The sequence below is a fragment of the Seriola lalandi genome, unplaced genomic scaffold (genome assembly GCF_002814215.2).
Source record: "Seriola lalandi dorsalis isolate HSWRI2012SDOR001 ecotype SW California unplaced genomic scaffold, Sedor1 jcf7180002054748, whole genome shotgun sequence".
In the NCBI taxonomy this organism is placed as follows: Eukaryota; Metazoa; Chordata; class Actinopteri; order Carangiformes; family Carangidae; genus Seriola; species Seriola lalandi.
The window spans coordinates 6184395-6196760 of NW_019525301.1; the positions used below are offsets into that span (position 1 = coordinate 6184395).

The 12366-nt window shown below is 42.6% G+C and overlaps 1 protein-coding gene across 5 annotated transcripts in view; it reads right to left on the reverse strand.

Moving 5' to 3' along the window:
• plekha6 (pleckstrin homology domain containing A6) overlaps positions 1-12366 on the reverse strand; it is a 91736-nt gene that overhangs the window by 19715 nt on the left and 59655 nt on the right. For 2 of the 5 annotated variants that reach the window (XM_023424779.2, XM_087178870.1), the window contains 2 exons: positions 3101-3288; positions 1415-1975 (listed from right to left, as the gene is read on the reverse strand). In XM_023424779.2, the coding sequence (XP_023280547.1) occupies positions 1415-1975; positions 3101-3288 (749 nt within the window). Of the gene's footprint in view, positions 1-1414; positions 1976-3100; positions 3289-4205; positions 6479-12366 lie in introns of those variants that run through there. The other 3 variants (XM_023424781.2, XM_087178872.1, XM_087178871.1) reach the window with 2 other exon arrangements.

Genomic DNA, 12366 nt, shown 5'->3' on the forward strand with positions numbered 1-12366 from the left:
GTCACTGTATAAAATATACTCACTGTATATTGTAAAATGCAAGTGGAATACTGTAATATTGTATGAAGCATTAGAGAAAGTCTACAGTATTACAGTACAGTTCCTATTGTTAGATTACATACCTGCTCTGTCGACAAGAAGTCTGAATGATTGAGGACCCCATTGTTTTCTCCCAACATCTGGCTGCACCCTTCGACCAGCCTCGGCCATTGTAAGCCCATGATTGAGAACGTGGTCTACAAGTGTGGCTCTTATCTCATCAGGGACACGCATATGTCCTCGGCCTCTTCTGCCTCTTCCTCTGTTTTGCCTCCCAACTCCTCCACCACGCAGCCTCACTCCTCTTCCTCTTCTTCTTCTCTCTGGCTGTTGACCCCGTCCAATTCCTTGTCCTTCCATTGTCAGACATTGTATAATTGTGTTGTGCTCCGGCTATATATATATATATATATATATATATACTTGCCAGTTGATGGTTCATGAGATGCACCTTTGAGCTATTTCAGAAAACTGGTTGATCATTTGTTGATCTAATGCTTCACACATTTCCCTTCGTTAGAGAAAGTCAAGATTCACCTGGGAGCAATTTAAATTTAAATCAGGACAGATTTAGAAAAATAAGTCAAATGGAAATGTATATAGATATGCTTGACATATTATGACAAATTGTTCAACCATTTTGCATGTAAAGACTTTGTTGTGGGGGGTGAGACTATTCAACAGAGACCCATTATAATACATTTTGATCAACATGACATAAGCAATTGATAATGTAGGAAACAGCAGAGAATTGTACATAATCATTTACATGAATGTACCAAAGCATTTGCAACTTGTTCAAAGAAATGAGAAACTGCTTTTTTGATTTGCACAAGTGACACAATGATGTGAAGATTGAACAAGTAGTTTTGAGAATTTCAATTCTGATCTGAGAAATGTACCAAAGTGACAGAGAAAACTACTACTAACTACACACTATGGAGTTAACAACTTACTCTAATTTACCCTCGGCCTACATCAATTTCTTCTTCTTGCCTGTCTTAAAGGTTAGATATCACACTGGATTGTTGGTTGGTTGTCTGTTGAGACCGAATGTATGGACTTGGAAGCTACAAATGAATTGCCTATGGGGGAAGATAAAGTTGTCTGAACTGAACTGAACTGAACGCATTGTTTCCCAACATGCTGGTTAATATAGACGGACGGACGGATGGAAGGACTGACTGACTGACTGACAGACAGACAGACAGACAGACAGACAGACAGACAGACAGACAGACAGACAGACAGACAGACAGATAGATAGATAGATAGATAGATAGATAGATAGATAGATAGATAGATAGATAGATAGATAGATAGATAGATAGATAGAAGACCCTTACAGAAGTTCAGGTGTTCTCCACTACTCTACCTGTTGATGTCCTCCTGGGAGGCCATGCCCCGCCGCTGGTTGACCCACTGTTGCAGCTGGGCCATGGAGCTCTTCCTTTGGGCCACTCTCTCTGGAGCTGTCCTGGGCACAAAGCCCCTCCTCAGCACCACGTTCTCCTGCTGCTCCCTGGGGTCCTGCACCTGACCACTATCCCCCTCTGGGTGTCCCTGAGTGGCGCGGTGTCCACTGTGACTCCTGGATGGAGGCTGTTTGCTATTGCTGTTGTGGAGCAGGACATTGGTGGGGCCGTAGTTGGCCCAACCATTAGGATGGTGATTTAGATACAGGGCTGGGTCAGGACCAGGTCCTCCCCCCTCATCTTCACCCTCTCCTAGTCTTCTGTCGTTCTTTTTTCCCTCCACATCAGAGCGGGGCATAGAACAGGGAGGAGTCTCCAGGCTGTTGACCCCGTTGACCTTAGAGTGTGTGGGCGGTTCACTTTGAGTTTTATTGTGTGTCTGTGTGTGTGGATGCTGCTGTTGGTCAGGTGCGTTGGTCACCATAGTGTGGTTGAGATCGGCTGTGGTGTCTGAGCTCGTTCTGTGGAGGGAAACACACAGGCAGTAAAACATTAGAGAGACAGGAGGAAACAGACATTCCAACGCAGGAAGTAAATGTGTTATAAGCGTTTCTTCTTGTTGTTTTCATGTCAAGAGACCTGATGATCAAGTGCTGCCCTTCATCACTGCTCCAGTTTTTCTTCACACTGACTCATTATAAAAACATGGAATCTCAGGGATGGACAAGATGCTCATTCACAGAACAGGTCTGTTTCGTTTCATCATCCTCACAAGCACAGATTGGCCACCACTGTCTGACACAAGCTCATGCTGTGCTCATCTGCATCCTATCCACTTTGGACCTGTGACATTCTGTTCTGTATCTGTTGTTGGTGACTGATGATTTTACCTTTGTTCAAATATCTTCATTTTAAAACTAGTGGTCTTTTCTTATCCTCAATGCTACAGAGCTGAATGTCCAATACATTTACATTTGCTGTTCACTTTCATTTCTATTTACTATTATAAAACATACATGAGATCCAGGAGATGTAGACCACGGTCTGTCTGTCTGTCTTCTTCAGGTTGTCCTCTACAGGAGTGCTTTTTTAGATGTAAATGTATGACGAATGGAAGACAACTATAAATCCCATAAAACAACTTGTCTCATGGTGCTGTGTGTTGCTGCCAGTTGCAGTGTCATTTTTAATAAAACTCCCAGATGGTTAAGTTAAACTTTATAAATCAAATCCTCTTCAGAGCAACATAGAGAGGTGGAGAGACCTAACAAGCACATACAATATTTTACATGACTGGACATGTTGGACTGGTCCAGTCAAATGTGATGGCCTATGTGTTTGTACTCCATGTACTGTGTTTACTGTGATTACTGTGTCTAGTGTGTGTATTGTGTTTTCTGTGTGTACTGTGTGTACTGTGATGTACTGTGTGTACTGTATGTACTGTTTTGTAGTGTGTGTACTGTGTGTACTGTATGTACTGTTCTGTAGTGTGTGTACTGTGTGTACTGTGTGCACTGTGTGTACAGTGTTGTACTGTGTGTACTGTGTGTACTGTGTGCACTGTGTGTACTGTGTGCATTGTGTGTACTGTGTGTATGGTGTTGTACTGTGTGTAATGTGTGTCTGATGAACATGGTCATCACCTCTGTGTTGACTGGACGTTGACTTCTGCAGCCTCGCTCATGGCTGTGATCCACTCCCCCTGCTCCTCATGGCTGTCTGTGCTGAAGTAGTAGGTCCTGGTCCCAGCGTGCTCTGCCTGCATGCAAAACACAACAGCACCCTTCAGCTCCCCCTCCTCATGCTCCTCCTCTTCCTCCTCTAGCCACACCTGCAGATGGAGGCAAAACCCAGGGAGACAGCCCATCAGTAACACAGTGTTAGGCCGGTTACACTCAACATCCTCATCATCTTCATCAGCACTAACTTCATCTCCTCATGCAGTGAAGAAGCATCAAAGTAAAGACATCCAGGTTAAAGGTGGATCCTGTTTGTTACAACTTAAGTGTCATTTCTATGGTAACACAGTCCTCACTGAGGAACTGAAGAGAACTGAGAACCTGATGAGACCACATGCACTGGTCTCTGAAGGGTTAGGAAACAGGAGCAGAGAGGAGAGGTATGAGTTAAACCAGGTTTTACAGTGGGGTCACCTGATTCACTGCAGAGGAAAACTGAGAGCTACTGTAAAGCCAGTGAAGTCAGTCAGACTAGAAACAGGAAATGGGTCTCTAAGGTCTGAGTATGGACGATGTCAGATACTGTACAGACTGTGAACAGTTGTGAGTTATGATACTGGGCTTTATAAATAATGGATTTGATGAGTTTTTAAAATAATTTTATCATTATCTTTTGTATCAATTCTGTCCGTTTGTTTCTAACCCGTCTGACTGCTCGTGCTCCTAACCTTGACTTCTTTGATTAACTTGGAGGAAACACACCATTGTTACTGATACAATCAGTGGTCATTACCATATTTCATGATCCACTCACTATACTTCCAAACACAACCCCTAAAGCTAACTTCCTAATGTCCTGAAACCAGTTCACAGTTTTAAATCATGATGGGGTTTTTAAAAGTGACACTGGTTCTGGTGGTTACTGGATGTTCTGTTAACAGCAGAGCATGCAGTCAGTGTCTGAGCAACCCAAACAGAACAAGACTGTCTCCACCTGACATGCAGACATGCAGTGCAGCAGATTTAATCATGCAATAGTTAATAAAATAAAAATCATCAGTGCACCTACTGTTCTCTCTACCACAGCAGGAGGCAGACCTCAGGAGGAGGGAGAGAAGACAGTGAGGGAGGGACAGGTTAAAGCCTGTGGTGTCTAAGGTCCCTGCTGGTGAGTGTGATGCTGTGGCCTAAACATGTTTTCTTTAAGGAGAGAACATCTGGATCCTCACGTTACAAACAACATACAGACTGTATGTCTTTACTCTGAAAAGGTTCCCGATGTTTCCGTTAACTGTGAGGAAACAAAGGCTTTAATACAAGTCAGTGTGTGATGTCAGAGCCTCCACATCAACAGCTAACTAACACCTCTCTGTGGATACATAGCTCACTAATGAAGACAAGACAGTTTCAGATATGGATCACAAGAGGGCAGCACACACTGATATACCACTCAATCACCTTCAGGAAGCATCAGCTATGATCAGAAGCCTCAGATTTTAAGATGTGTGTCAGCCTTCAGGCTGCTGTCACACACATTCATGTCTGATACATAAACCTTCAACTGCAAATCTCAGATCAGTGTGGAGGAGAAAACACATGATGACCTTCTCTGCTGGTCATCATCCATCACCATGGTGTTCACATCTACCACAATTAAACACTTGATTTATTTACATGTGTTCACTCCTTCAGTGTGTCCATGTTGAGATCAGTACAGTCAATACAGTTATAAGATCAGAGGCTGTAGTGATCTCAGCCCATTTCCTGTTAGATCACAGCTGCACAGCTACTCCACAGAAACACTCTGCTCAATCTGATCTCATTTCAGACTCGTGTGTGTGTGTGTGTGTGTGTGTGTGTGTGTTTAGGCCAAACGTCAGCAGGAGGAAATGATGTCACTAACAGGAGTCACTTCCTTCCACGGTGGAGCCCTGTGCAGCTCCGCCTTCTGCTGTGACACGAGGTGATGCAATTGGCTGAAATGGCTGTATCATAAGTAGCAGCAGTAACCTAGCAACAGAGGTGGAGCTGTGGGAAGAATATGTGTGTGTGTGTGTGTGTGTGTGTGTGTGTGTGTGTGTGTGTGTGTGTGTGTGTGTGTGTGTGTGTGTGTGTGTGTGTGTGTGTGTGTGTGTGTGGCTTCGTTGTCCTTCCTTTGTTCATTCTGTCAGAGAGGGAGTGGTGAAGGTGACTGATAGTCATCATCTCATACTGAATCAGAAACATAAAATGATTCTGAACATTATCATTATTTTCTGAACAAAAGAAAAAAAGGGAGAAAGCCAACAAAGTAGAAGCAGAAAGGAGGGAAGGAAGGAAGGTAGGAAGGAATGAAAAAAATGAATGAAAGGAGGGATTTAATGGAGGACAGATGGAGGAAAAATGTTAAACAGAAAGATGAACAGATGAAATGCAGTGAGAAAAGAAAGAATGAAAAGACAGGTGAGAGCAATGGAGGAAGAAGAGGGAGAATAGGAAGGAGAGAAAGAAGAAGGAAACCCCAGATTTAAAAAGTAAAATGAAGATGACGAGAGAGTGATGGCCAAAGAGAAGAAAGAAGGGAAACCAGAGAAAATGATCGACAGACAGAGAGAACATACTCAAAGTTTACTCTTCTCTTCACCAATATGCAGCTAAACAGTGACCAGACAAATCTCCCAACAAGAACAACACACTGACTACAAACTGTTGGACCACTGTCATCTTTGAGCTATAGCTTTATTTTATTCAATTTCATTTTTGAATTTCTTCTAGCTGTAGATGTTCCAGAATGTAACAGTCAAAGTGACTATTTGCTGCTCTGGATTGTGAACATCACATGTCTGTGCAGCAGCCTCTTATACATTCAGGTTTCCCCCCACAGATGCCCTCTAGTGGATGTGGTGATTATGACGAGAGAGGGGGAGTCAGGGTGTGTTGACAAAACACAGGAGAACAGTGTTTGTCTCCTGTTTATACTCATCAGTGTCTCTTTTAACCATGAGAGTTTCACAAACTTTACTATGTGTTTATTTCTGAAACCATGGTGACTGAGGTCCTCTAACCTTAATGAAGTACTCATTTTAACCTAAACCTAAGTAGTTTTTGTGTCTAAACCATACACTGCTCTATAGGCTTAACTGTGTTTATTATAATTGATGATGATAATGATGATGATGATGATGAGAATGATGATGATGATGATGATGATGATGATGATGGTAAAGGTCTGGTGAATTGCTCCTGTGGGTTGTGTGTTTGAGGGTAGAGAAAAACTTCTTCTTTGGTCGTCGTTCAGGTTTTATACAGATATTTAAAATGGAATAAAAAATACACAGAGGTGTGTGTGCATGTATATGTGTGTGTGTGTGTGTGTGTGTATCAGTAGAGCTGCCTAACAGAACCTCCAGTAAGTTCTTTTTACCTGGTTGAGACTCTTACATGTGTGTGTGTGTGTGTGTGTGTGTGTGTGTGTGTGTGTGTGTGTCACAAGGAAAAACATAATTTTCACAAAAGACCGGAATTAAACATGAACAACACAAATATACCAACACAAGCACAACAGCTCCAACTCAGTGAGTCCTCAAACATACAAACCAACAGCAGATCTTTGGTTGAGTTAGTGAAAGATTATGTTTTTGTCTTTGTTTGTTTTGCTGAGTGGACCAGGATATTTATGTGACAGTAAGTGCTGTTTATACATCAGTATAAAACAGCTGACTCACACAGTTCTGAACAGTAAGACTGTTTTATCTAGTAAAACACAATGTTAGTCACAGGGAACATTTAACAGGATTCATGTTGAATCTAACTTTGTTAGGGTCTGGGCTTTTATTTTGAAGGTGTTATGGCTGAGACATGTGTCTCTTCAAACAGCCCCAGTTAGAGATGGACAGTCTAACCTCTGCGTGGAATGTGCTCCATATATACAGGCTGTTCCAGTGAATACAGGTCAGTCACTTCACTGACAGTGGAGAGGAGTCACAGTCTTGTGGCTTTCAGCCTGTTTGTGATACTCATGATTTTTTAAATATCTGATTGTGACTTAATTCTGTCAGTGTTGTGTGTATTAACTGAACATGCTCATGTTTTTAGTGAACAGTGAACTGAATGTATCAGTATTGTTGTGGTTCCTCATATACTGACTCCATTGTTCATGAGCTTAAATATAAAACACAACCAGCAGCACAGACAAAGTCTGCTGCCTGTTTAGATGTTCCTTAACCTACAGCTCATCACAAATCATATAATGTGGTGTTTTCTGCAATACAGATGTTTCAGTCACATGTTTCCCTGTTATGGTTTTTACTTCATCTTTATGTCCTGCTAAAGATAACAGTTATTAAGTGATCGGGGTTAGAAGTAGGTGAAGGGGTAAAGATTGTTGGACACAACATTTGAACTCCACTGTCTTGTTTTTAACTGTCTATATATTTATATTTATATTTATATTTATATGTATGTACAAAGCAGCATTGTAAAACCAGAGACAAATTCCTTATATGTGTCCACATACTTGATTCTGAGATTCCGATTCTAAATTGTATGGTTAATGTGTTGGTATGGCAACCATGCATCCATGTGGCTTAGCTGTTGTGTGGGGCTTTGAGGTTATTTGCATTTATCAGAAGAACCACTGTCAGAGTAAACTGTTTACACAGCACATGTTCTTGTTCTGAATATACAGTGTGTGTGTGTGTGTGTGTGTGTGTGTGTGTGTGTGTGTGTGTGTGTGTGTGTGTGTGTGTGTGTGTTCATCCAGCTCGCCAAATCCAACCTCCAGGAAATGCTTCCAATACAACCATTCGGAGAGCAGCAGCACTGAGAGCTGCTGAAAAGCTTCCCCAGTCTCACTCACACAGACACACACACAAACACAGAGTGAGAGAGAGAGCGAGAGAGTAGGTAAACACAACACAACAATTTCACTGACTCCTTCATGTATGTTGTATGTACACTGTCATTCAAACTTTGCTTTGTTCAGTCTGTGTTGTTAATCAACCCATTAACTCATCATTAAATTAACAGGTATCTAAACACTGAGCTGTTGACTTTCACAGGTGGAGGTAATGAGTTACATTAACTCATTACTGTAATAACTGTGCAGGTCTAACTATGCAATGAAATTAAGGATGATGTCATTATTCAGCCATTGTTAAGACTAGCATGACCTCAGAACAGAAAAACAAATCTAATGCACCACTCAGTGACAATAGCAAGTATGTCAAATCAAACACACCTGCCATAATACTGAGGGTGGGTCCTCCAGCTGTAGTGAAACAGTGAAGCAGCTGATAATGTGACCTTGATGTAAAGCAGTTCAGCTGACACACTGTCAGAAAAAGAACTGACAGAGATGTGAGAACATGTGACTCACACCTTGGTGATAACCCTGACCAGGGACGGAGACAACCCTGACCTGTAGACCAGATCTCAGATTCACAGACAACCCTGACCTGTAGACCAGATCTCAGATTCACAGACAACCCTGACCTGTAGACCAGATCTCAGAGTTACAAGAGGTTCTGCATCAACTAAACATTATCTAACAAATCCTCAAGGTCAATAAAATGTTATCAACAGTGTTTCTGCCTCTACAACCCTCCACAGGCTTTAACTCGGGTTTTAACTCAGGCTTTAATTCAGGCTTTAACTTGGGTTTTAACTATGGCTTTAATTCAGGCTTTAGCTCAGGTTTTAACTCAAGCTTTAATACAGGACTCAGGTTGATTTAAATGTGAGCTGGAAAGACTTCACTCCTCATCTGTCATGCTGAAGACAAAGAACAAAGGTGTCCTGCTCTGTTGGTCTGTCCAACATCTTGTCCATGAGTAAGACAGTTCCACAGATTCTGGCTCTGACAGATGACCTGAGATGAGCTGCAGTACCACCTGAGGAGAGACTACTGGCAGGGCCCTGACTACCACAGCCTTCTGGGACACCAAACAAACTTTGAGCCTGGTTCAGTTTAGTGCTAAACCCTCTTTACACCCTGAGTATTATCCAGGTCTGTGTTTGACTGAGGATCAGGGAGTACATGCCTCAGTCAGTGACACGAAAACCAGGAAGCAGCAACAAAAGCCCTGAGGAGTGAACTCAACCTCCTGATAGCTGCACTGCACTGCACTGCACACACATACATACACACCCAGAGGTGTAACCCTATGATTGTGCTGTTGAGTCAAACACACAAACACACACACACACACACACACACACACACACACACAACACTTGAAGCCCAGGTTTAATAATTGACCCTAATGGTAATGAAATGAAGGTATTTCAGACCTGGGTTTTAGAGAGCTGGTGTGATACATGAGGCAGATTCCTCTGCTTTCTGAATATATCCTGTCTATGAACACACTACAGTCCGGAAGTGAGAATACAGGTAGAACAGGTTCCAACAGCTCTGTGAGCTGCTGACTGAACCACTCAGTTACCTGGATCAGATTATCAAAGGTTAGTCTGGATTCTTGTCAGAGCCTGTGATCCTGCTGACACATACTGATCTGCATGAACTATAACTGATTTCAGACCCAGCTGCTCCCCTCTGTGATTTTTGTCCCATGTTTTGTTTTCAGACAGCAGATCCATGTATGACAACTCCCTGCCTCTGTCAAAGACTCCAGGCTGTAGTGTAGTTTCACTCCACTGATAGACCAGAGAATTACACTCAATTACATCCAATAATAATTTACCAGACAAAAGTTAAGTCTCAGGCCGACATGATTAAACTCTGTCCTACATTCAATTTATGAGACAACACAGACAGAAAACTGAAGGACCTGTCACACGTCAGAGTCTGAGTTTGACCTGTTACCCTCTGATTACAGAGCCAATCACCAACCATCAGAAGCTCTGCTCGGACTGTTGGTTAGAGGTTTATCTGATGGGGGTCAATGAGAGACATGATCAGGGAGGAGGAGGAGGCGGCTCAGTGTCACTCTGCTTTATCACAACAGTCCTGTCACAGACCTGGTCCTGGAACAGACTGACCAGCTTCATCCTGATGATGAACTGAGAGGTTCATCTTTACACAGACCTGTACCAATGAATTCATAGGAACATATGTTCCACTGCAGGATTCAGGACTCTGGTGAGTGTTGGAGGTCTGAGCTGAAGAGTTGGTTCTTCTGAGGGTCACCTTGGTTTTCTCAACACATTTGACTAAACTGAGGGTTTGTTTACTGTCTGACTTTCAGCAGAGTTAAGAACAACACAGAGAGAAGAACCCTCTTATAATGAACTGGATTCATCATTTAACAGAAAGTCACTGAGACAAGTCGCTTATCAACCCTGTGTTATCTGAATAGAAGAAAAGCTCAGTCTTCAGTAGTTTTTCTCTATTCAGAACATGACAGCTGAAAACACAACTGCTGTGTTAAAGTTAAAATTGTTGTTACAGTTCACTTTGGACAGAAACATGTCTCCATAGAAATGACTCACACTGTTGTTCAGTCAGAGACCAGCTGTCTCTCTGGGTCACTCTGAACCGACACTGGTTGGACAGGAATCACCAGACGGCTCTGAGGGAGGCATGCTGGGACAGGCCCCACCTCCACAACGCCCTGAGGCACCTCATCCAATGAGAGAGAAGATGAGGAGCCCACCTCAGAAAAACACACAGTGGCCAGTGTTCACTGACAATTATCTGCCATTATGTAAGTGATAGGTGCAGTGTGTCACCTGTCTGTACAGGTTGAGGCACAACCACATACCATAGTCAGACCACAAGACTCTACACCACACTGAACACAACAAGCTGCTTCACTGAGATTTGAGGATGTCTCTGGATCCTGGTGTGATCCTTTAAGGACTCTCTGATCAGACTCTGTAAACCCCTGTATGAACTCTGAATCCCCACATTATTTCTGGAAATATTTTCATCTTTGCAAAGTTTGTTACAATCTAATACAGATAACGACCGTTATGTATTTGTATGTGTAATGTTGTATAAACAACATTATAGCATCATAGAAAATAACAGACAGTAGAACTGACAGAGGGTGGGGGTGGGGAAACACAGGACTGAGAACCTTAGAATGAGGACTGAGGGAGTGAGGACTACTCCAGCTTTAACAGGGACCATCACAGTCAGGATCAGTGGTGGTTTCCTCCCATGTTATTTTTATCTTCATGTCCCCTTGGTCCCTGTTACAGCAGTCTGAGGTTCTGCTCTGGTCCCAGGTTGACGCCAGTGTGGGTTCTGAAATATTTCTGGACTGGAGCTGCCAGGGAACAGTGGTTTAGGGTCTCAGAAGTTTTTATGGTCTGTAACTCTGATTCAAATTTCTCATGACCCCAGAACAATGATAGTTGGGGTTATTTGACATGAGGTTGTGTGAGGTAGTCATGCAGAGCCAGTGTGTTACCTGGTGTGGATTCTTTCGGTGGCTGTTTTTAAAACTGTCTAAAACACGTATTTACTGGTCCCATGCACAGCAGCACATAGCTCTACTGGTGTGCCAATGCTCCCAGCCGCCTCTCCTAAGTGGGAGTGCTAATTTAAATCTACTGCAGGTAACACACCGACTCTGCATGACTACCTCGTACAGCCCCAAGTCAAATAACCCCAACTATCCCTTTAAAGAAATCAGGACTGGGGTATTTAATGACTTTGAATGAATGAATTATGTTGTAGAATAAAACATGAAAATGTCTTGAGCTTGTGTTAACCTTGTGTTAACCACAGACAGTTACTGCTACCTCTGTACCTCTGCCCTTCTTCAGCATTAGAGAAGAATAATGAATATCGTCACCTTCCTAAAATAATGGCCTAAGTCATTTTTTGACAAAAATGTTTTTTTTGCCTAAATCACCCCCTCATGATGCTGGCCACCTCTGGTAAAATCGCCTGAATCCTCAGTTGAGGGGAACATGCAATTCTACCCCTGTTGTATAATGGCCTATGTCAAAAGTGTGACTCTTTTGTTGAGTTTTTTGTGTTTCCTGAAAAACCTGAAAAAATGACTTAGGCCATTATTTTAAGAGGGTGTCGATATGACACAATGACTCATCAAATAATTGAAGTATCACTAAACAAATTTGCCCCCATAAAACCAAACAGGTCATCACAGCCTGATGTACCATCACAGACAGAGTCAACACATCAACAACCAGCTGTTAGACTGCACCTGAGACAGGCCAAGATCAGCACCAACTAGAACCTGTACCGAGACCACCATGAGGGTCAGATTCACAAGCACAAACTGTCACAGACAGTGTGATGGAGTTTCTTTGCTGCACTC